Source organism: Paroedura picta, chromosome 5 (assembly GCF_049243985.1).
Source record: "Paroedura picta isolate Pp20150507F chromosome 5, Ppicta_v3.0, whole genome shotgun sequence".
Lineage (NCBI taxonomy): Eukaryota > Metazoa > Chordata > Lepidosauria > Squamata > Gekkonidae > Paroedura > Paroedura picta.
In genome coordinates, this window is record NC_135373.1 from 107,864,298 (window position 1) to 107,890,559 (window position 26,262).

At 44.1% G+C, this 26,262-nt stretch overlaps 1 protein-coding gene across 6 annotated transcripts in view; it reads right to left on the minus strand.

Moving 5' to 3' along the window:
* The window catches only part of TBXAS1 (thromboxane A synthase 1), a 272,497-nt gene that overhangs the window by 181,454 nt on the left and 64,781 nt on the right, over positions 1-26,262 (minus strand). For all 6 annotated transcript variants that reach the window (XM_077339797.1, XM_077339793.1, XM_077339798.1 and 3 more), the window contains one exon: positions 19,502-19,595. In XM_077339797.1, the coding sequence (XP_077195912.1) occupies positions 19,502-19,595 (94 nt within the window). The remainder of the gene's footprint in view (positions 1-19,501; positions 19,596-26,262) is intronic.

The window sequence follows — 26,262 nt, forward strand, 5'->3', positions numbered from 1 at the left end:
CGGCTCCTTCTTCCCTCCCCCCCCGAAGCGAGAAGCTCGCCAGGCCATGAGCAAGCTTGTGGCCCGCCAAGCTTCTCGCTTCGAGAGGGGAGGGAAGAGAAGAGAAGCTAATCGGCCACGGCAGTCCACGCATGCGCGTTTGTGCTGGGGCTGCCACACGTGCGCGAGCCCCCGGGCCGCCCTCTCTGCCCACTACGCCGCAGCGGTCCGCAGCAAGTGGAAGCTTGCGGACCGCTGCTATAGGGTACTTACAGTTAGCATCATAAGGCAAGTAATATGGTCCATTTGAGCTCATTTAATCTACCAGTTACTTTTTGAATTCACATGAACTGGTCCTCTAGGCTGAAATCTCAGGAGATGCAATGGGTGATGGGATTCCTCATACATGGCCTGTTTGGTGAACCAGCAATTTTAGACAATAGCAAACCCATCCAAAGATCTGTGAACTGTACAACACTTCAGATCATCATATGCCAGTCAACATACATTTAAACCTATCATTGATCATTTTTAACTAACCTCTGGTTTGATCCTGGAATATTTTCTCTTATGTGGGTCAATGACTGCCTAAAGCTACAGTACCACTGAAGCTAAGCAAGGATGAACCTCATCAGCTAGACAGGAGACCTCTGAGAAGTCCATGCATGAACAGAATATAAGCATTTAAAAAAACAACAACATTAAATGTGTGTGAATAAAAAATACTTTGTATGCTGGGGGGAAAAAAGAATGCCATCACCCCTCCTTCTTTACACTCTATGGGGTCAAGCCCAGTATTCCTCAGTCCCACGGGGGCTATAGTCACTCCTTGCAATGATCCACCCACCAGCTAGCTGTCTGCCCATCAGCTATCTGGAAGCTCTACCCCAGGAATAGGGAAGGGGAGCAACAAGACAGACAGACAGACAGACAGACAGACAGACAGACAGACTGCTCAGAAGGTGCTATTGACCCCTAGGGTTGCAAACCTCCAAGTGATGCCTGGAAATCTCCCAGGAAAATGGCTCCTTTGGAAGTTGGACTCTATGGCATTTTACGCCACTGAAGTACCTCCCTTCCAAAGCCCACCTTCCTAAGGCTCCACCCTCAAAATGTCCAGATATTTTCCAACCCTATTTCTCATGGGTTTCGTTAGGCCCCATAGGGCTCTCTGGATACAGGAGGGCCAGTGGGCTTGAGGGAAAAGTCCAAGGATGCCAGACTTGCTTGGCACCCAGCTCAAAAGGGAGCATAGCTAGGGAAGAGGAAGTAGGATAAAGTTGTGCTCAACATTCACCTCTTTCTGTCTGAGGTTGAGGGAAGGCGGACCATGGTGCTCAGTGGCTCTGTCCTGGGACCCGGCACTGAAGCATGCCAGTACCGACCATCAACATGATCTGTTGGCCAATGTGCTGAGTTACCATAGATTAGCTCCTTTATTTATAAAAACAAGCAAACCTGTCTGGGATTTTTTAACTGGGCGCATCAGTACCCGTAAATGTTTTTAACTTTAATTTTGTATGTTGTTTTTAATGATGCTACCCACACTGAGTGATACAGAAGTGTGGGATTAAATATAATTATTATTCCTATGAGGAAGAAGGTAGTAGCAAACCACTTCTGGTCATCTATTGCCTTGAAAACCCCAGGAGCAGAGTCAGCTGTAGCTTGATGGCACATTGTTGTTATTATAACAGCTTTGCTAGGCGTGTTGAATCTTAATAGGGTTTTGTGATGTATGTACTTAAGTTGTAAGCATACAGAAAATCTTTACAGTGCCCTACTCAAGCAAAAAGGCAGCTGGGCATATTGAGAGACTTCTGGGTGACATGTGTCCCCACTGATGAGCTCCCAGAACATGTAATTCCTGAAAAGGACTACAGTGTAGTGGTTAGGAGTGTGGACTTCTAATCTGGCATGCCAGGTTTGATTCTGCACTCCTCCACATGCAACCAGCTGGGTGACCTTGGGCTCGCCACGGCACTGATAAAACTGTTCTGACCGGGCAGTGATATCAGGGCTCTCTCAGCCTCACCCACCTCACAGGGTGTCTGTTGTGGGGAGAGGAATGGGAAGGCGACTGTAAGCCGCTTTGAGCCTCCTTCGGGTAGGGAAAAGCGGCATATAAGAACCAACTCTTCTTCTTCTTCTTCTTCTTCTTCTCACTGTACTCCACCTTCTTTTGAGAGCCTTAAAAGCCAGGAGGGAGTTTGTTAGTTTGGTTAAAGATAAACTAGGAACAACATAATGGGTCTACAACACATTGTAAAGAGCCTGAACTCTACGTCAGCAGCTGCACAGTGCAACGCAACAGGCTGTGCATTGCACAGCGATATCGAGCTCCTGCGTATGTGCTGACACCATAGAGAAGATTGATGGGTTCCATTCTGCTGTTTTAAACTCATAGAGAAAGCTGAATTCCAGAGGACTGACAAGTCAAGCAGCACGAAATAAATTTACCAAGGACAGTACCGGAAAATCAGGACAGCCCCTGGTAAACAGGGCCAGTTGGAACATATGTATTAATGAGGGAACGGGCTGACTCCGAGGAGCTGGCATTCAATATACTGAAATGGTTTTATCATTACCATTCATTTCAGAGAGATACATGTGGCAGCTTCCCCATGAGAGGTTTTATGAAGCTGTCATCGCGGGCGGCTGCCATTCCTCCCACATCCATTTTGATTACAGACTTGTGAGAGTAAGTTTTTTTCAGCCTTCTGTCCAAAGCAATGGTTAGTTGCTTCCGGTAATGAGCCTGATTTCATACAAATCACATTAACTTGAGAGATCAGCTGCTCTTCCTACCAAAACAATGAAGGTTCCGGAGCGGAGCTATTTGGAGGTCATGCCCCCCCCTCCCCCCAAGGCTGCATGCTTTAAACTTGGGACTCCACTAGTTCTGAGACAAGATCTGGTTGCATTACTGTCCTTTGAACTGGTGGAAACATGCTAAGGTTGATAGCATTTGAGAGAGACCTTTAGCATAGTGTATTCAAGAGCTTGGGTTTTCAGAACTCAATTACAAACCAAGCAAACTAATACAGGCAATGAACCAATCTCATTCATAAGCTCACATCCAAACAGAATAATTAAGGCATGTATGCCCCCCTCCCTCCCATTCCATGTGCTAAGGCCTAGGGATGAGCATGAGCCAGAAAAATTAGATTTAGTTTGATGGGTGGCATGCCCTGTTTGGGACTCATGGACTGTCACAAACCTTTAGCCATTTCACAAATTGGTTTGGTTCATGAGGTTTGTGAGGCAGTATAATACATACACCCCAGAGTGCTGGAGATGCCAAGCTCATAGGGGATCTCCAACTGACTCTCCTCTACCTGCATATCAGGTAGAGACAGAATCCAAGTTATGGCGCCCAAAGAAGATGCTTCCAATCAAGTGCTTTCTGAGGAAATTACCACCTGTCATTTCCCCAGAAAACACTTTCCTGGGAGCACTTTATTTGGGAGAGCTGTAAAATGTCAAAGTGACCACTGTAGAGAAACCTCCCCTGGATGCTGCTATGCATGCCCTTCAAGTTGCTGCTTTGATGTAAATATTTTGATTGAGCAGAGACAGTCTGTCTGGAAATGTCTCCGCTCATCAACCAGCACGAACCTCAACGAACAGCTTGAAATTTCATGCCAGTTGACTTCGTGAACCATGAAAGGCCAACATTTGTTACAAATGTTTGTCTGTTAGCCAGTTCATAGCCATCCCTATAAAGTAGGTATCTTGTATCTCACTATATTTTTCAGCAGCCAGTGGTTAGTGGTTAGAGTGTTGAACTAGGACCCAGAAGGCCCAGATTCAAATCTTCACTCTGCCATGGATTTGGGTGACACTGAGCCTCTGCCCCCCTCTCTTTGCCCTGCAAGGTTGTTGTTGTGAGATTGAAATGGAGAATGGAATAATACTGTAGGCAGTTATGGATCATTGAAGAGAAAAACAGGACGTGTGTAACATAAATATGCTGAACAGAATGTTTCCTGCAAGCACAACCATTTTCCAAACACCTTTATAACTATTTCATACCCAAAATTTACTGATTTGTGCCCCAAATTTACCTCAGCTTCATCTTTGGATGTAGCTTCTTTTGCTGTCCTTCAGAGGAAGGCAGCAAGGAACAGGCTGAACAGTCATCAGCATAGACACAGGGCCAATTTACCCATGTAGGACATGCTACAGGCCCCACACTTCCAGGGGCCCCACATGGCCCCTTCCCTCCATAGATCAGGGCTGCAGCTTCTCTCCTCCCCACTTTTCCCTCTTTAAGGACACTCGGAGTGACACCCCTTTCCACCATGGGGGGCCCCTCTGCCCCTAGTCTAGCTGCTCCCACCGCAATTGTATTCTGCAAGGGCTCTGCAAATCCTTAAATTGGCTCTGGTGCTATGGGCCCCATGAATCCTTAAACCACTCCTGCATAGACAGCTAAAGTGGTAAACTCTATGATCTTCCCCAAAATGGAAGCAGGGCTACCAACAGAAGGGGACTGAGATGACAAAATTTGGGAGGCCCAAGTCAGTTGGAGGGCCCTTAAAGCTAATGATTTGTTAATTTGTTACAGCATTTGGTTTCGATCAGGGTTATATGGGGTGGGGGAGATGAAATCTTTGTCCAGGTCCCATGGTGGTTCTTGGCAGCCATGAATGGAAGACTGCTGCATAACTAAGACAGGAACGATTAGCCCTCAGATATCCCCAGACTTCTCAGGTCAGGAATTCTGAATGGTTGTAGAAATGCATAGAATTAAGTTTAATTTAATTTTTAGAGAGGAGCAAACCAACTATGTCATTAGAAGGCAAGATATTATGGCTAAAGCTCACTTACTTTGGACACATCATGCAATCAAACTCGTTAGAAAAATCATTAATGCTCACCATGGTCAGCGGCAAAAGGAAACATGGTCGCCAAAGAATCCATTGGCTCAACACAATCAAAGCCAATACAGGGATGACCATGAACCAACTAAAATAAGCAGTCATTGATAGAGGCGCATGGCGGAAACTTTCCTATAGAATCGCCAAGGGTCGGACACGACTGAACGGATATCAATCAATCATCATCATCATCATCATCATCATCATCATCGGATTAATCTCAATCAGCAGATTTTTGTGATCAAAGGAACAAGTAACTACTATTTGATCCACAGGATTCTGAGCATCACACCCAAGTATGACATCAAGTTGTTCTGGCTGTAACTCTGAAACTTAGTAGGTCCTAAAACATTATTTTTTATTAGGATGAGCTTTTAAAAAGAAAGTCAACTCCTGCAGAACTAACTGTAACAGTTGGGAGAGCTCAAATTACTGTCAACCTTGGTTTGTTGTGGATAACAGTCTTTATCCATAAGCCAACAAATTTAGCTGAGGCTTAACTTCATTAGTGGTGTCTAAACACATTAACCATATGCTCTTCAGCATATGGGTAAGTACATATCAATTTGTTTTCATTAGTGCTTTATTGCAAGAGGGGCTAGTCCTAGTTCCACCAAAGATTCTGTCACCAAGCTGGTGTTGCAGAGCCAGATGTTTTAGTGCTGCTTCTCACAAATAACAGGGCAGGCGAGTGACAACCACTTGAAACTGCAACTGTACAAGCCTGAGTGTGGGGTAGAAAAGATTCAGTATGGCTTACTTGGCCCTACACCTGGCTCCAAGCCTATTACTAGTATTTGGCTTTTGTGACCATTTCTTATATGCCTGTTGCTACTTTGGGGTCAGGACAGAATCTTCAAGCCAGATTGGCTCTGGGATTTTGGAGGGATTTTGCCTTATTCTGGGCATACAGCAGGGGGCACTAAGGGAGTGGGGAGAGGAGAGATGTGGATTTCCTGTACTGTGCAGTGGTCGGACTAGATGACCCTTGAGGTCCCTTCCAGCTCTATGTTTCTACTATGATATGTTCTATTTATGACATTAAAACTAGGGGGGAAAACTCATGATTTATGAGATTGCATGTATGTGATGGAAACATGTGCATGGGCCGAGGCCATGTTGTGTAGTGAGGGCAAAACGACACTGTGAGCCAGTTCACACAAACCAGATCATTAGGCAGAATGTGCATAGCATGAGAGTCTCTAATCTCGATGAGTCTATGAGCACTTTGGAACACTGATTGATTGTTTGGTTTTTATACCACCGCTCTTCCAATGATCTCATGGCAGTTCACAACAATAAAACACTAAAATACAATAAAAGCCATAAAATCATCCCTTACAACAATTTGTTGTTGTTGTTAGGTGCGAAGTTGTGTCCAACCCATCGCGACCCCATGGACAACAATACAACAATAATAATATGCGGTTGGTGATCACATATTAAACAACTCTAATTTCCCAATGCCCTCCCTCCCCATTCAGCTGGAGGCCAAGTTTTCTTCCACTGGAAGCAAGGTGCTAGATCTAATTATACCTTGGGGGATCCTCAGATGGAAACACCGGGACTCCACCCTGGCCTCAATTGTACACTTGGCAGAAGAGCTCCATCTTGCAGGCCCTGCAGAAAGCTGACAACTCTGGCACAGCCCTCAGCTCTTCGGGGAGCTTGTTCCACCAGGTTGAGCCAGAAAGGCCCTGGCCCAGGTCAAGCCCAGGCGGACACCCCAGGCACCTGGAACAACCAGTAGATTCATACCCACAGAGTGGAGAGCCCTGTGGGGAGCATAAGCAACCAAACAGTCTCACAGGTAAGTGGGACCCAGACCACGTATAGCCTTAAAAGTCATTACCAATACCTTGAACTTGACCCAGAAGCAGACTGGCAACCAGTGCAGATGTCAGAGCACCAGCTGAATAGGGGTCCTCCATGGTGTTCTAGTGAGGACCCTGACGTTGAGAAAAGGCAGTGTGCACCACCACAAAATGGCTGCCGTGGAAAGCAGCACTTACAAAACATTGACTTGTTGCTTGCTAAATGTCTTCCCTCAATGGTGGAAGCTATTTCTGAGTGAGTGTTTCCCACAGAAACAACAATAATGCCTCCTAGACTCTTTCTCAAGCACTTTATGCTCCCATGGAAAGCTAGGACTAGGGGCTGGGGGTGTTTTGGGGATGAATTATAGTGGTCAACTGCAGCTTGGGAAATTCCTGGAGATTTGGAGAGGGAGGTCCCCTGGAAAGGAGAAGCTTGGTGAGGGGATCATAGTCTACCCTCTGAAACAGCCATTTCCTTCTGGGATATGGACCTTGGAGGTCTGTAGATCAGCTGTAATTCAAGAAAAACTCCAACCTTAGGGAGAAAGCAAGTTGGTGCCAAGAAATATACTATGGTGCCTTTGGGCATCATGATGGGGAGCACTGATATAGCACATTGTGTTCCGTAGTTCACATACTTTCTAGCACCAATCCTTAACAACTCTGTAAGGTAGATTAGCACATAATTCTTATATTGCCAAAGAAGGGTAGAAGTAGAGGTTAAAGGATGGGAGCTTTCTTCAGCTCCACCTCCCCACCCCATCCTAATGAGTTCATGGCTAAGAAAAATGTAAACAAGAGGCTTCCTGGTTCACAACTCAAATAATATTGCTGTGCTAACAACACGAGTTTTACTGTGTGATGGGGCTCTAAGTGACCACTCCAAGTTTCCACGTTGTGCTTGAGTCAGTCAGTTCTTTCTACTTGTGGGTTGCATTATGGCCATCTGTACAAAACAAAAGGAGAATGTCATCTGTTTCGTTTCTCTCCTCATTTACCTAGGTAACTTGAAGAATGGGTCATTAAAAAAAACACCCTTAAAGACACACAGCATAATTAATTCCCTTTGGGAACCAACAAAAGCACAGATGATCCTTATACATCATAAAATGATGCTGTGCTTGCAAGATGACATTTTGTTTGTTTAACATGACTAAGCCTTTGCAACAGATGTGACGACGGCTAAAAAGTTAATGACCAGCCCGTCTCTTTGAGGCTGCAGTCCCATGTACAATATACATGGGAGCAAGTGCTATTGAACTCAGCTGGACTTCTTGAGTCAATATGAATGAGAAATCAGAAAGCCCTTTCTTTTGGTTTGGAGGGGGTTTTATAAAACACATCTTTGGCTCTGTTCATTTGAGAGGTTTCCCCTTTTATTCAGGAGTTCCTCCTTCCATCCGCTTCCAATGTGCTATATTTACCCTATTGAAAGCAGGTGAACAATATTGACACACTTGGTCTCCAAACACTGATGCAGGATACTTGTTACAGGTATTCAGTTTTTCTTCTTTTCTTTGCGGCTTTGTAATTGTTTCTTGGATTACGGATACTTGGTCCAGAGTGTATATTTGTGTGTAGATGAGACAGCAAACCTGAACAGAAAGAAAATCTTCACAACAAATGAGGCAGGCACTCTGTAGTTAATGGAGTGGAAAAGACCACAGGCATTGACCTTTCTATCAAGAAACAAAATGAATTACGTTGGACACAGAGCATCATATTTGGGCTATTTCCATTTCTTACATTCCCTGGCCCATCTCTACACAATTTCATGAATATGAAATCTCATTTTTTTGACACCAACTCTAGCAGGGTGGACAAAACGGCAAGAAAACAGAGGACACCTTTATACCAACCCTGTGAACTCATCAAGGAGAACTGATTTGCATTGATGTGTTTATATCCCGCTTTCCCCACAAACTGGGACTCAGGAGCAGCTTTTAGAATATCCTGAGAGGTGGTGTAGTGAATAGAGTTTTGTTCAAAGTCACAATAATTTATCTACCTAGTTTAGTATCGGTTTTCAAAGACACATACAACATGAAAGGGATACAAATGATGACTTGTTAAAACAAATCTTCAAATTGATAAAACCAACCTAGCCCCCAATGATCAATAAAACAAGCCAATCAAACAGCATATTCCAAACTAACAAACAGGTGTGCTCCTTGGACAGAATAAAAACGTTTGTTCTATCAGAAGCAAGGGGCCAGATGTATCTCCTAAGAGAAGCCATTCCACAGCAGAGGGGCAAGAACTTCCAATGGATACCATCACCATATCTACACAAGATGATACCTGGGGCACAGTTTCACTGGGAGCTCTGAAACACAATGGGAAAGGATCACGTAAGGCAATATGCTCACAGAGATACTGACCATTATTGCTCTAAAAGGTCAACACCAGTACCTTGAATTGTGCCCACAAATGGACTGGTAGCCACAGAAGTTCTAACATTAGATGCAATAAGTTCCCATCAGTTTCTAACAACAAAATTTCCAGACCATCTTTCACAGGCAGCCTCAAATAGATGGTTGGAATATGCAAAGTCTGTAGTGTACATCAGTGGTCCCCAACCTTTCTGAGGCTGGGGACCGGCAGGGCATCGGGCCACGCCCGCGCATCAGGCTGCACCCGCAGCCACACCCACACATCGGCTGCACCCCCCGCATTGCGCATGCGCGAATGCGCGGCCCAGCCCTGATTCCCTCTCCCCGCCCTCCCGCAGTAAGAAGCTTCCCGGGCCGCAAGCTTGCGACCTGGGAAGTTTTTTACTGTGGGGGGGCGGGGAGAGGGAGCCGCGGCCCGGCGCCATGGCCTTCACGGCCCAGCACCGGGCCGCAGCCCGCAGGTTGGGGACCACTGGTGTACATGATTCAAAAGGATCTGAAGAATATCCTACAGGGGGCATCAGAGGAGATGTGTATTTAGAATAGGATCTTCCTGATGTTTTTCAAATAATCTCCTTGATTAATCTCACTGGTTCATTTGGAGACTTCCTGCTCTGCTGAGCACAATTCTTCCTGCTTGCCTCCACAATAGACTGAATAAAGACCACAGAACAGTTAGACAGGACTCTCCTCTCTCCTTTCTCTTCACAAAGTTGTTTCTCTTCTGAATAAAACCATGTCGTTCTTTTAAGCTACTGATGCTACACCCTTCTCTTTGCACATGTAAACTTTGCCAAGATAGATCTCATTATACTAGCACAGTTTGAATGTCTGTTATTATGTCCCAAAAATGAGTGTGGCTGGAGAGCATTAACCAAACCTGGAGAAGGTACCCTGAACACAGTCACGGTTTGGGATTCCAAGAGCAGACCAGCACTACCACTTAACAGGCACATATATCTCAAGCTATAAATCTGACACTATTGAGAGAATACAAGTTTATGCAGATTAGGCATTACACTGGCCAGCCAATCTGGATGAGTCCTCAACCTCTGGCAATCTCTGCTTTATTTACATTAGTCTTAAATTTATCCAATTCATCCAATTCATGACTGATTCCAAGTAACCATAAGAGGACTTCATCAAGACCTAATTTAAGAAAGAGCAAACTGATAACACCTCAAACCACGCCCCTGGACAGTTCATATTAAGATGGACAGCTTAAAAACTTGGGAGACCAAACAGAGCCATGAGAACAGCTCTCTCCTGGGAAGGAACAATAGGCACATGTTCCTGCAGAGTCTGTATATGACAGTCTCGTTATGATTAGAATTTGTTCGGCTGCAATTTTTTCAATTAGCATATATGTTCAATTTCTACTTCATTTCTCTTTATGCTCCATTGCTATTCATATTCCCACCTAAGGAGTCACTAGTAGGGCTCTCTGCTATCACACAGGCCTCGAAGAAACCTTCATTTTCAATTTTAAGTATTTATTTATCTGATGCTGCCTTTCCGAGAATAGAACACTCCTTTTGTAAAGGCAGACTACAAAACTTAATGCACATATAGTGCAATAAAATCCTCAGAGCACTCAAGCTTAAAGTAAACCAAAGATAACACAAAATTCTATTCCAAAAACCCAGAGTGAATGTGTCTTTAAAGATTGCCTGTAATGAGAGGCACACAGGGCAAAGATCCTGGGGAAGGGAGTTCCATACTTTTAAGATTAGCTGACAAATTTATGCATGAGATCTTGCTAGATATACCAGGTAGCCAGCTCCACGTATGGAAATTTCTGCAGATTTTTAGTTGGGGCCTGGAGAAACTAAGACTTAGGGAAGGAGAGAGATCTCAGCAGGGTATTATGTCAAACAACCCACCCTCTAAAGCAGCCATTTTCTCCAGAGGAACCAGGGTTGCCAAGTTTATTCTGACAGCTGACAGGGTATGCAGGACAGGCTTACCAGAGGCAAGGAGTCTCATCTGACATTTCAGTGATGTGCCCATGTGACCTAAAAGTGATGTAGGCACATTGGGGAGACGCTCTGGGTTTTGGACCAAAGATCCATGGTAGACATTAATTCTACCATAGAGTTTTAACCCCTAAACCAGAGCATTGTCTCAATGTCCCCAACATGCCTACATCACTTCCATGGCGAAATCATGTAGGCTTATCACTAAAATGTTGGGTGTTCCTCCCTTTTTTGCATGTAAGTCCCCCCCCCCAGCCAGCTGATTGATGCAGAAGAGGTGGGTCTTAGCAGTGAGGGATCCTCACCCCCACTCAAGGGTCTGGAAACCCCAAAGGGAACTAATCTCTGTGTTCTGGAGATCAATTGTAATTCCAGATGTTCTCCATATCCCCAGCTGCCATAACCTGCAGTAGAACAAATTCCTGTTGCAGATTCCACAAAGATATTTGAGATACCAGGCTGGGAGTTTCCCAGTTTCCCATTTTATTGTGGTGGGGGGAAATCAAGGAGGCAGGGAAGGAATGGGCACTGGTGTTACACCAATGTTGTTATACTGCTTCCAGTGAAAAACATAATTTACATGGCAAATACTAAGGGCCATTTCGCACGGCTTCAAAGTAGCAGAATGGTTGCTATTTGGAAACGCTACTAATTTGCCATAACCCACGACGTCGTAGACAATCTGCAACAATCCTGAAACCAATCAGCAAAAAGCGCTTCGTTGTGGCGCTTTCAGGGGAATCCAGAAAAGTGGATTCACCCTCCGGATAGCGATACACTCCTGCAACCAATCTGCAACAGTAGCGCTAAAGACCTGTGCGTTACCATTGTTGCTGGTTCTTCAAAGTCCCTCCCCCTGGCTCTCTCCTCCAAACTTCCGGCGAAGCGATCGCCATTTTTTTTTTTCTCCGAGCGAGCGGGGATAAACGCACCGGTGAGCCTCTTTCTGTTTAGAGGCTTCCCTGGCTTCAGTCCTTCAATTTTAGTCACTAAGCACAAACCACTGAAAAGCCCGTTTGCTGAAATAAAGTCCCTTTATTTTTTACAAATAAATTCAGCCGAAAATCGAGCCCGTGAGAGGGGGGGGGGATTTTTTTTTTATCACTCGAGGCAGCGTGCAAACGATCATACAATCAAACGACAGCTCACATTAGGCAGCTGGATGGGTCTCTCCGTAGCAACGAATCTACCTAGATTCGTTGCTATGGGTCGTTTTTTTTTTTAAAAAAAACCTTTCTTAAAGGGAAAGGGGCTGTTTGGGAGCATGCTAACGGCTGCCCATTGGCTGCTTGACGGCCAGGGGTGGGACGAGCTTGGCAATAGCGCTTCCTTTCTAGCGATTTCTGCCGAGACCGGAAGCCTGTGGGAAACGCTAAAAAACGCAACTGATTCCACTACAAAGGCAGGTATGCATAACGACGAATTACACTATTTTAAATGGCGATTTTTCATTCCGCAAACAATTTGCAACAAAGATCCCTGTGCGAAAAGGCCCCCAAAATGCTAAAGTTTCTGCCATGTCACTTCTGGTTTCTACTTGAAGCGACAAAATGTACTGGCACAGTTGTGTACGGGCAACTGGTTGGAGAGTTTCTGACAATTCCTAGCGTTACCCTACATCACTTCTGGGTTTCCTTTCAAGTGATGTAGTGGTGTTGCCAATGTCTCAGTGGTTTCTTTACTTTTCGCCTGCTAGTTCCCCAAGCAGCAGCAGACAACAAGGGCTGTGAGCAGGTCTCCACCATAGCAGGAGGCCTGGCAGCCCTATTGACTGCCCATGTGAACTGCATGAACCAAGGCCTTCCTGTGATGTTAAGAAGCATTCTGGGAATACATGATGTACCTATCCTCTCCCCATGTACCATGGCAGGGGTCCCCACTCCTAGTGCCCACCATGTATCTTAAGAACATGGGCTAGACCAGCTGGGGTTTCTGCCCAGCAAGCCTTCTGATGGGCCTTTGTAGATTTGATTGACAGTCCACATTTTTAAAAACACTATTTTAGCTGGAAGGCTAACAAGCCTGTGGATCAGATGCCTGCCTTCTCTTTCATATAGAGATAAGTAACTAAACAACTAAAGATGACAACCCTTCAAGTAGAAGACAAAGTCTGCCATTGACACTGTTAGCTTTAGCTTTATATATGGCAGGGCTGGGCAAAGTGTGGCTCTCCAGATGTCCATGGGCTAATCATAGTTATAGTTTGGCCATCCCTGGTACATGGAGATATGGGTTCAGCCTTTGTTATGGAAGAAAGGAGAATGATGTATTCCGTGGGGGAGAGTTGTGTAATATAAATAAAGAATTTATTTTGGTGTACTAGCCAGCTTGGTGTAGTTGTTAAGAGTGACGGCTTCTAAACTGGTGTGCCAGGTTTGATTCCCCACTCCTCCTCCACATGTAGCCAGCTGGGGGACCTGATAGAACTGTTCTGACCAAGCAGTAATATCAGAGCTCTCTCAGTCCCACCTCCCTCACAGGGTGTCTGTTGTGGGGAGAGGAAAGGGAAAGCAATTGTAAGCCACTTTGTGACTCCTTCTGGTAGAACAAAGCGGGGTATAAAAAACAATGTTGCTTCTTCTTTTAAACAAATAAATAATATACAGCCTCACAGTTCCTGGTTAGTAATGTAAGAACTGCAGTCTCCTTGCTTCACAAGATTGTGGCATGGGTCGATGAAAACAACTGGTAAAACATCTCACATCAAAAAGGCATCACATAGATGCCTAACAATTATAACATGAGGTAACAGTTTGTTGATTAAACACATTATTACCTTTTTAAATGTTGGCGGCGCCTCATTAAGGAGGCATACACAAATTGTTCCCCACAGTGCCGTCAGCAATAAGTAACCCTTCATAAGTGACTGTTCTAATTGAGCCCCGGATTTTAAAATCAACAACTGATTAATTATTGAACAATAATAATTTAAATCAATTCAGACTTTCAGACTTCCTTGCCCCATGACCAGGTTTATGTCTGTACTGTTCTCGCATACATTTGCCACCCAGTGTGATTCAAAGCTGAGAAGTTGCCACAAAAAAGCACTTTTCTCGCAGGAGTAAATCAAGGTCAACAGCAGGTATTTGGGGAGGGAGAAGCCTAACCGGCTCAAGACCATGAGAGGGGAAAGACCTAGTGTCATGAACCCCGGTTCCTGACCTGAGTTTCACAGGTATTCTCCCGGTGGTTCCTGGGTGATTGGTTCCCTTGATCCCTTGGGAGCCATAAACTCATAAATCTCCCCTGTTGGCTTCTTGCCTCCCTTTGCATTCTGAAGCGTCTCTCCGCCAGCTCACCCTTATCGCTTCCTGACCTTGCCAGGCTCTGCAAAGTCTCAACATTTGCAACTTTTAGATTGAAGTATGTTCCCAATTGGTCTCTTGAGAACTGTTGCATTTTCCCACCTAGTGAACCCCTTATCCCCCTTCCTCCTACCCATCCTCAGGTATAAAACCCCCAAGGGGGAGATTGATCCTTTGTCTCTGCCAAGGAGTTTACTCATCGAACTGTTGCTATTGATGCCTATATGTTCTAGAAAAGGTAAAGGTATCCCCTGTGCAAGCACTGGGTCATGCCTGACCCTTGGGGTGATGACAGACTCAATACGAGGTGGTTTGCCAGTGCCTTCCCCGGTCATTACCGTTTACCCCCCAGCAAGCTGGGTACTCATTTTACCGACCTCGGAAGGATGGAAGGCTGAGTCAGCCTAGAGCCAGCTGTTGGGATTGAACTCCCAGCCTCATGGGCAGAGCATTCAGACGGCATGTCTGCTGCCTTACCACTCTGCGCCACAAGAGGCTCTAAATATTCCTTTTGGATTTCACTACAATTGTGGTCTCGAGGAAGTGATGGTTCCAGTGACTTTACAGAGGTGTCTCTTGCCTGGTTCATGATACCTACAAGTTCCTAGGAAGTGCCAGAAAAGTAATGTAGTTGGGTCACTCCGTGTACTTTTTAAATTACTTCCCCCAGACATTTACCAAACTAAGCCACACTCTACAAAATATCTGCCCCAAACAGCTATGACCAGTACCGGTTGCCTGAAAACAAACCCCCAAGGATGGACTGGCTGCGGTGGAGAAGAGTGCCTGGTGGCCCCTGTGCATGACGACCTCATCACTGGCAAGTAGCCAACATGGGCAGTGATTTCAAAAAGGCTCATGCTGTGTGAATTTGCAATTGTTGAGCTGATGATGGGTCTAACCATACAGAACGGTGGAAGGACCATAGCTCAGTGGGAGAAGCACACACTTTGCATGCAGAAAGTCCCAAGTCCAATTTGAAGTATCTCTAGTTTGTGGCTATCAGGTACCAGTGCTAGGAAAGACCCGAGACCCAGAAAAGCCACTGCCAATCAGAGTAAGGGACTGACAGCCTAACTTGGTATGAAGCTACTTCCTGTGCTTTACCTCTTCTCATTATCTTATGTTTCCCTTCATTTTCCATAGTAAACCGTTCCTCACATCTTCTCCCTCTGTCTTTTTTATTAGCCAGGCTGCTGAGAGGCTGCATGCCGCTTCCCTGCCTTGAATTTTAATAGAGACATCACTCTTCCTTTATCCTTTCTCAGAGTGGACAGGATATTCTTTGTCTGCTCTGTTTTTTTTTCCCCGTCTGGCCTACTTGTAGCTCCTGGGCTTCTCCTGAGTGGCCCACTTCTGCTGAATGGGAAATGGGGGGTTGTATGTGAGAGGGGTGGGAGAAGCTTTGTCTCACTCAGTCTTTGGTCTGGCTGCGCTGAACAGTTTTATAGCTGTGGGGAGGACTGAAGGGGCTACAGGCAGAGGCAGGGAAGAGAGAGAGAGAGAGAGAGAGAGAGAGAGAGAGAGAGAGAGAGAGAGAGAGAGAGAGAGAGAGAGAGAGAGTAAAAATGCTAATTGTTCTTCGCTCCACATCTGCCAAAAACACCCTTTGATAAGCAAGTAAAGGCAAGCAAAATTCAAACTTTTCAAGGATGAAATCAAATCAGTCCCAATGTAATTTTGGAACTAGAAGGCAACTGTGTTGGCATTCAGGAACAGAAGCTGTAGAATCTGGGTGTTTAGAAACACTTGATGCAGCAGAACAGGTTTCCAGAAGCAAACTGGAGAGGCATGAGGGAAGCAGCAGCCCCAGTTTTAATCACAGCTTGCAGAGACGATAAAATGACTGCATGCCGTTTTGTGTTGTCTTTGCGGAGGCAACCAAGATCCTGTGGAATGAGTGACATGCTTCTTTGTCAATAGCCTGATATTTTCACATTAACTGGAAAAAAGACAGGGAAAATGTGGCTTCATCATTTAAAAGTTCTCATTTCATGCTATTTGGATAAAGATGTATGCTAAAGGACTGCACTGGCAAAGAAAGAAAGAAAGAAAGAAAGAAAGAAAGAAAGAAAGAAAGAAAGAAAGAAAGAAAGAAAGAAAGAAAGAAAGAGTTAGTTTCCCCCCACATATTAGACAATTCGCTTTTGTGGAATTGTCATATTTAATCAGATCCAAATTACTGCTTCTAATTTTATATATCAGCGAGGAGGATGTACCTACATTCTAATCACACTTTTGACTACCTTGACTGGAAGGCCATTGTTTCAATAATTATACTTAATCTATCTTTATAAATAGGGGCGAAATCTCAATTCTTATTATTTTGAATGCTGTTTTTTGAAATGTGTTCACCCCCTCCAGGCTAAACATCGCCTGTGATCATCTATTAGCACAACAGAGACTGCAGCTCAGAAGAGTTGAAGGTGAACTTCACATGGGGAAGTAGACTATACATTCAAATGAGTAGCCGTGAAGTAGCACAATAAAATCAGAGTCCAGTAGCACCTTTAAGACCAACAAAGATTTATTCAGGGCGTGAGCTTTTGAGTGCAAGCCCTCACGCCTTGAATAAATCTTTGTTGGTCTTAAAGGTGATACTGGACTCTTATTTTATTAGACTATACACTGTTTTCGCCATTGATTGTATTGGGATTTTTATGCTGTTTTCATGTTTTTTATGAAAACTGTCACAAGATGGCTGACCGAGAGTGGTGGTCTATAAATATGATTACAGTATTTGCTGGCGTATAAGACTACTTTCCCCCCCTGACAAACATGCCTCCAAGTGGGGGGGGGGGTCGTCCTATACACCGGGTGCACTTCAGTTGGGATAGACATAGCTGCCCATAGCTGTAATGTAATGTAACAAACTCTATATTTTGAGTGGAAATGTTGGGGGTCATCTCATATGCCCAGTCGTCTTATACGCAGGCAAATACGGTATAAAAATATTAAATTTAACATTGGGACTGCTCACATTCAACATAAATTCTTTCAGGAGATACAAATATTTCATTCATTGAAAATTGAGGAGGGGATGTTTCATACTTTAAAAAAAAAATCCCAGCTTAGAAAATGTTTTGGGAAGGAATATCAGCTACAACTAGCAGACTGTTGGAATACTCACCAAGAATAATTTTTATAAGAAATCTGCTTTCATGAGGTGAAATTTAACTACTTAACCGCATTTACATTCTATGTACTGTCTAGTTAGACTCATCCAGAGAAGTTCTCTTACAGCACGTCTCTGAAGAAGGCACACATATATATATTTAAAATAAATAAATAGTTCTGGACATAAAGATTTTTAAAAGAACCATTCAGGCTCTTTAATTCTCAGCTGGATAGTCTAAAACCATATCATGTGTTCCCTCTGTTCCTCGAGCCCTTTCTGAGAGAATAATCGCTCAACCATTTCTGTCAGTTTTAATTGAAAAACAATTTTACTTCCCCTCTGATTTTTGTCCTGGCCAAATTCTCCCAGCAGCAGTGCCCATCAGGAAGTTAATGAAGTGTGTAACACAAACATCCTTCCAAAGGATGACCAAGGCACTTAAAAAAATTCTCTTTGAGGGAAGGAGACAAGATTACTAATATATTTCATACCACCCAATGTGTAATAGTAATGGTTTCATCATTACCATAGCAATTTAGTTGCTGCAAAGTGCTCCACAACCCTTATCAGATTGATTCTCTCAACAGTCCCATGAGGGAGCCCTTTTTTCATTTTACAAATGGATATTCTGGCCCTTAAGCAGGTCTCCCCTGTCCTGGGCTGCATTCAGACATCACAAGAAGTTGCAATTAAACACCAATCAGGCATGAACAATGTTTGTCGTTGTGCTCGCGTACGCCCTTTCCTCGGCCTACCTCCTTCCTTCTCTAATGCAGAAAGAGAACTCAATTATCCACCTGGTAGGACCAAGCTTCAAGTCCCCATGACAGCCAAGTGCAGATGCCTTAGTAAATTTTACTTTGTTTGCACCACAGGCTCTGGAATTCCAAACTGGGATTAAACTGAGGTTCCCGCAGATATTCCCTTCCATTGTTTTCCCACTAAAAATTGACACCCTCGGGCTCAGTCTGCCCCAACCTGGAGAAAAGTTATGAACACACATTGTTTTTCTCTCCTGCTGGAGTAGACACAGATTAGGGATAGTACCTTTCAGAAAGGGTTTAATACCTCCTCACCACTTCACTAGGGCTGCCAAACTCCAGGAAGTGCCTGGATATTTCCCAGAAATACAACTGACCTCTAGATCAGGGGTAGTCAACCTGTGGTCCTCCAGATGTTCATGAACTACAATCCCATGAGCCCCTGCCAGCAAACGTCCTTTCCCAGGGGTTGCCAAGACAGCTTGGCAGCAGCATGGTGCTGGCTTCCTCCACGCTGCCTCAGAGCTCATGGAAGCCACGGAGATCAGCGAGGCTGCGTGGAGGAGGCCAGCACCATGGCGAGTGTCCCTGCTGTAGGGGTCGTGGCAGTAGGGCGGTTGAGAACCACTGATCTAAGAAATGACGTTTCTGAGGAAGTGAGCAGTAACTCACGAAAGCTCCTACCCTGCCATAACTTTTGTTAGTCTTTAAGGCACTGCTGAACTCTCACTCTTTTCTTCCCATTATCTAAGCCATAGCAGGTTCCTCAGAGCATGTGCCTTGTGGTAACAAACGGTTGAAGGGCTCATTAACTTCTAACCAATGTCCTGTGGACCCATTGTCTGCTGAGGACTAAAAGATGGAGACAAGTGAAAATCCAAAATTTCCAGAGATCTCTGCCAAATGGAGTGGGGCCCACACCAGTTTCCTTTCTAAGACGGATGAGCTGCTTAATCGAAGCCCGTGCACAGCTCCCTCTCTGATGTCTGAGGCGACTGTTACCAATCAGAGCATATAAAATAGAGTCCAAGAGCACCTTGCCGTGGCTTGGATCTTTCGTGACAAATAGGTAATCTAATCCAAATAGGTTAAGTCTGCCAGAATGGAAATGAATGGATCATTCTGTCTAATGGAACTTCCAGGGGTTTCAGCTCCCAGATAATGAGATGTACTCTTGGGCTGTCGTCTGTTTTAGGTTTCTGTCACAGGTATGAATCGAGTTTTTAAATACAGCATATGTGGACAGACCCTATTCACAACTCGTCTTACCTCACGAAAGAATAGCAGATTTCCAATGAAGGGCAGAGGCGGAGGATGGCGAATGCCCACCTTCTGTAGCTTGGAAAAGGCAGATGTCGAGTACCTGGAAGGTAAAGAAAAACAAGCTTTGTCCCATGCTACAACTGAACTTTTAATAATAAAGGGATTAAAATTACTGGGACTAAGAGAACTGGAGCACTGGAACAAGTAGCATAGTGACAGTGTGGTATCTCCTTCTCTTAGAACAGCTCTTCTCAAGTTTTTGACCATTGAGAGACCCCTGAAACATTCTTCAGGATTTGGGAAACTCCAGAAGTGGTGCAATCGTGCAGAATATGGTTGGGAAGCATAGCTGTGTACATGCCCACCCAGGGCCCCATCATTGGCCATTGAGGGGGCAACATGACCACATATGGTCATATCACCCAATCAATGTTTTACAAATTTAAAAAATAGAGTAAGAATTAATTAGCTCCCAGCAGTGCAGGAAACCCTTCCAGAGCCCTCAAGAAGCTGCCTTAGAAGTATGTGAGATAGAACTGGGAAGATCCATAAGAAGCCTACACCAAGTGTTGATCCCCAGGCTGGGTTTTATCTCCCGCCCAGCCCTCTGCCGCTTCCGTAGCAGCCACTGTAAGTCCTGGCTGCATTTTCTGCACGATTGTGCCACTTCCAGGGTTTCTCAAAACCTGAAGAATGTTTCAGGGGTTTCTCTATGGTAATAAAGTTGAGAAGGGCTCAATATCAATACAATGTAATCTGGTGACACTAGTGGGTATGATGTCATCACATTATGTTGTGAAAAGCATGAGATCCCATGCATCATTTTGGTGATACTCATCGCCACCAGAAGAGAACCTCTCGTCTAGACCCCTTTGTCATAACCACAAGGGCCCTTTCGGTTATAGCATTATGTTATACTGATGTGCAGCAACACAATTATGATTGGGAAGGCATTTCTTTTTACAAGAAATTGCTTTTATTTCCCCCTGTTCTCTTGTTCTCCCATTGTTACCAACCTGGATCTGCTACAGTAACAGCTCTTAGAGGTTTCAGCAATTACAGGTGCCAAAATACTGTCATTACACACTGCAGAAATGTCCCCACTATGCCAGATGTTCTGACTAAATGATTAGTCAGGAACTAGACAGCAAATTATTACAAGATACAACTTGGGAGAATTAAAAGCCAAAATCTAAAAGTTTGCCGATTTAACCATTGTATTGGATGCTGCTGATGAACAAGACAGGAGATAACTTTGGTCATGTCTCTGCTGAATTCCATTTGGAACCTTTTGTATGGTATTTTAAAGGAGTATGTCTACACTCCTTTAGTTCCCAACTGATTTGCCAAGACATGAGGCTCATCCCTTGCCAAATAAATATACTGGCAGCAAGAAGACTACAGTTGAGGCCAGAAGTAACATGTAACAATATTGGCATCTCTGCCCAACCCTGCCAGGCTAAGAACCCATATTCCAGCTTCTGAAGGTCTCCCCCCATCCCCATTCTGATAAGAGAAAACGTTCAGTCAATTTGAATAAATACCTAACTTATTATTTATTTAATTTATATACCATCCTCCCAAAGAGCTGGTTCAGGGAGGTGTACATGAGTTTAAACAGTTAATAATACAATCCATTCAGTTAAAAGCGGCATGTAAACAAAAATCTCTAAAACCAATCAGCGTATTGAATCATAGAATCATAGAATAGAATCATAGAATCATAGAGTTGGAAGGGACTTCATGGGTCATCTAGTCCAACTCCCTGCACTGTGCAGGACACTCACATCCCAATCGCTCATCCACTGATAGAGGAAAGCACATCAGAAATCCTGGTATCGGATTGCCTTCTGTTCTTCCAGAAAGGATCTGAAATCTTCGGGGGAGGGGGGTTGGTTAGATGTATTATTTTAATACATCAGAATTTAATGTACATGCTTTTATTGTTCCTAATCTTGAATTTTATTTAGGGATTTAATGAACGGTACAAAATTTAATCAACCCTGAGTTTTCGAAGACAAGGCGGAATAAAACTCTCATAAATTATACTGCAATTTTAATGCTTGTTTGTGAGCCGCCACGAGACGACCAGTCGTGAGTGGTGGTATATAAATAGAAACGTAAATAAAATTAATACATAATAAATACATTAAAACAGGCCCTGCCAATCATGACATCTGGGCAAAACTGGTCTGTCTTCCTGCCCACAACAAAAGATCTCTCAAGAGAGAAGTGACAGTATGAGGGAGCCCTTAAGCAAGCCCCATAAGCGAAAGAGAAAACACGCCATCTCCATAAGCCCCCGAAACCTGTAGTTTATAAATATGCCATCCATGCGCACATCAGCTTTAATATATTCACACTTTCAGCGACTGGCAATAAAGTCTGCAGATGCCAACAGATGAAAATTATTAATTTCTGTCTGCATCATGCAGCTTGAAAAAGCTCCCAGGGCAACTTCCAGTAAGGTATTAACACACGATATAAAACATAATAAAATGTTATTACAAAAGAAAGGCTCCTCATCACACATACCTGGCGCTCGCCACCACAGGATAGCTCAAATGGCTTGAAAGCAGAGCTACCGGCTTCCAGAGGGGACCTGAACATCTCCCACAATTACAACTGATCTCCAGGTTATTAAGATCACCTCCTGGAGAAAACGGCTGCTTTAGACAGTGAACTGTGCTCCAGTTTGTGGTGGGAGAATTGAACACCCCCGCCCATTGCACTTCCTGTAAAAAACCTGCAAGTGTCATAGTGAACTCTAGGAATAGCTGGAAACTCTATAGTTTTACCATAGTTTCTGGTGATTCCTTTACTCCCTTTTTAAACAGGAAGTGACATAGTATCACAGTTGGCATCACATCCTCCCATATCTCTGTCCACAACCCACCCATCAGTAACCCTAGTGAACTCCATGGAGTCATACAGCGAGCGATTCTTCACCTCCCCAAACCTCACTATTCCCAGGATTGCCTCACTATACCCACCAACATCCAGGAATTTCCCAAACAAGAATTGGCAATTCTACTTTGAGAGGCTTGAACACATCCACAGATCCATCAGTGGCAGTGATTACTTGTGGGTAAGAAAAGAGGCACTCTTCAACTTTTGTGCCTTGGCCAGAAACCTGTCAAGGCACCTGGCTGACCACTATGGGTCTCTTGATGGTTCTGGAAGGGCTTCCCGAATGGGTGGGAGTTAATTCATTTTTTTGATATTTAAACATTTATTGGGCAATATGACCATATATGGTCATGTCGACCTGACCCCCAATGGCCAACGATGGGCCTAGAGAGGAGGAAAGGAGCAGGGGCCCAGGAGGACATGTACACAGCTCTGCTTCCCAACCCTATTCTGCATGATCACACCACTTCTGGGGTTACTTGAAGCCTGAAAAATGTTTCAGGGGTTTCTCAATGAGGGGGGAAAAAGTTGAGAAAGGCTGCGATAAACCACTGGTCTGATCCAGCAGCCTACTTTAAAAAACTAGATGCATTATTGATTCCCTAGTTGTATGCATTATGCACTAGCTATATTGCATTGTTTTTAATGGTATGATCCATCTTGAGTCCCTCAGCGAGATAGGTGATGTTAAGTATGTAAATAAACGGAACTCTAATTTGGCGATGGTTCTGGCTGTATATGCAGAACAGGTTTAACTCATATTCAGCAGCATTGACTAACCAGAAAGGTGGGTATCAGGAGCAGGACAGGAAAGCTCTGCATTGCCGTTCTGTATTTAGATCCCAAAAAGGAATAAGCTCAGACACAATTGCATCTGGTTGCACTTTTGTAACATTCTTCAGAATTTTTTTAAAGGATATAGACATATCGCTCTGTAGGGAAACTGGTACCAATGCCCAAGAACAAAACAATTTACAATTTGTCAACATAAGATGTCAAATCCATTTCAAAAACAACGGTAAGACTTGCAATATCTGATTTAAAATCTCCAAAAACGGAGGGGGGGGGGGGGAGCTACACAAACTGCAAGCCTTTAACAAACATTGACCGTTTGCAGTTCAGCTATTTAAGCAGTGGGCTAAAAATCCCTCCAAAACAATGACCTTTCTGCTATGGTCATGCATAGATTTAGTGTTGTGAAAAATATTGTTTAAAGGAGAATTCCCACTTGCAAACTGTTTTATCGTACGGCAGAACTGAAGCTAGAAAACCTAAGACATCTGTGCTTCCTCAGTGTACCAAGACAGGAGAGAGATTGGATAAGATATGATCTGACTGATTAATTATACATTTTAGGCTTCTGCCAGAAAACTCACTGGATAAGAGGTTTCAACCTGTTATCACATAATTTATACATCTTGCAGTTTCACTTCAGATCTTTTGCTATCTTGATTTCAATCTAAAGGCACACTGCTGCAGCTTGGTACTCTGGTAATTCTATTAAAGTTGCTAGCCATCATTGCTGTGGACTTGAACTCCTTCTAGCAGTGATGGCTCCATACCTATCAGAAGGACAACCCCATAGGGCAGATACCAAGGACTTGACCCTGGTTACAAGGGACCATTGCAAATCATGCAGGGATAAGGCCAGACAGGCAGATGCATCCTTCTGCATTCAGGTTTCAAAAGGAATGGGAGATGTGAATTCATGGACAGAATGACAGACATCAAGGTGATCGTGTTATTCTTTGAGAAGCATCGGCAAAGCATTCTGCTCCTGCTGAGTTGAAGTTAAGGAGCTCAACTGCATGTGAAAACACATTAGAAAAAGAGGAAATCGGAGTAAGTGACTTGCATGCATTGTGACTCCTCTTATGGAATTGCTTTTTTTTTTACTTTATTAGTAACTTTATTAATAATACATTTCCATAATAACATAAATCTTGTAGTCTTCCAATAAAACATGGTTAAACTTCCAGTAACACTTTATACAACATATTGTATAATTTTTGTACACTGAGACAAATGCAAATAAACAAATTCTGAACCTCCTATTTAAATCTCAACTGAGGATTCCCACTCCAAATTTATATATGTTTTCCCCATATAATTCCAAAATGGTCTCCATTGATTTTTATACTTTTCTAGGTTTGTTTCCTTAAACAATTCTGTGAGTCTAGCCATTTTTGAAAAATCCAATAATTTCATTTTCCAATCCTCCAGCGATGGGGTCTCCTTTGTTTTCCAAACTTTTGCTACCACCATTCTGGCTGTTGTTAAGGCATACAATAACAATATATTCAGTTCTTTAGGTATTGCATCTCTTGTTATACCTAATAGAAATAATTCTGGTTTCTTTTTGAAGTTAACACCCAGCATTTTCTTATGTTCTACATATATTTTATTCCAAAATTTAACCATCCCTGGGCAGCTCCACCACATATGGAAAAAGTGGCCTTCATTTATCTTACATTTCCAACATCTCTTGTCAGTATCCTGAGACCATTTTGCCAATTTTGACGGAGTTAAGTACCACCTAAAGCAGTGGTCCCCAACCTGCGGGCCATGGCGCCGGGCCGCGGCTCCCTCTCCCCGCCCCCCCCTGCAGTAAAAAACTTCCCAGGCCGCAAGCTTGCGGCCTGGGAAGCTTCTTACTGCGGGAGGGCGGGCAGAGGGAATCAGGGCCGGGCCGCGCGGCCGTGCGGGTGCGGCCCGCAGGCGTGTCCCGATGTGCAGGCGCATCCCAATGCGCAGCCGTGGCCCGAGCGGGCGCGGCCCGATGCGCGGCCGTGGCGTACGGGCGCGGCCCGATGTGTGGGCGTGGCCTGCGGGGGCGCAGCTCGATGAGCGGGCGTGGTCCACGCGGGCGCGTCCCGATGCCCTGCTGGTCCCCAGCCTCAGAAAGGTTGGAGACCACTGACCTAAAGTACATTTTATAAAAATTTTCCCTCAAATCATAACTATCTGAGAACTTAATTTGTTTCTTCCATAAATGTTCCCAAGTCTCCATATCTATGGGATAGCCTAGATTCTTGGCCCACTTAACCATGACTAATTTAACACTTTCCATTTCAGTGTCCCACTCTAATAGCATTTTATAAGCCTTTGATATAAGTTGCTCATCCTTGTCTATTATCTCTATTATCTCTATTATCTCTATCTCTTATGGAATTGCTTTTGATTGTGTCATCTGCTTTGAGTATCAGTGAGAGAGGCGGATTATAAATCACATGTATTATCCAAGAGTGTCCTTCCATATTTCAACAGAATCTGAAAGAAAGGCGTATCTTGCTACATGGTTCAAACAGGTGGCTTTATGCGATAGGCTGCATTCCATCAAATATCAACTGGAGAGCGTTGCCAGTCTGCCAGTTGGGGCATGCCATCCCCAGCCTCCAGCTCCTCTTTCCTGTCAACCTTCTGAACAGCAGCAGGAGAAAACTTCTTCTTTCTTAAGATGGGTGTCAGGCCAGTGGTGTGATATTATATCACATCAGAGGAAACCCTCAAAGTGTGGCCACACCTTTCTAGGAATCACCCTGTGGGTAAAACCTAGAGAGATTCCTAGAGAAGACTAAAGTCACTTCTGGAAAGAAATAACATGATGTCACTTCCAGGTTTTCATTCCAAACGCCAAAAAAAAAAAAGCGTCTGCAAAAGGTAAGCCTTTCACTTTATTTCTCGGGTGCAGAATGCCTCATAGTTTAGAGGTCAACTTATTTTTTGATCTACCCTTGAAAAATGCAAAGTGATTCTTTAGACTATCCAGTCACATCTTGACATTTCTGTACACACACACATCCTACTCAAAGAAGATAACCTCATACAGATAAGCAGGGTAGTGTTTGCTGAGAGGA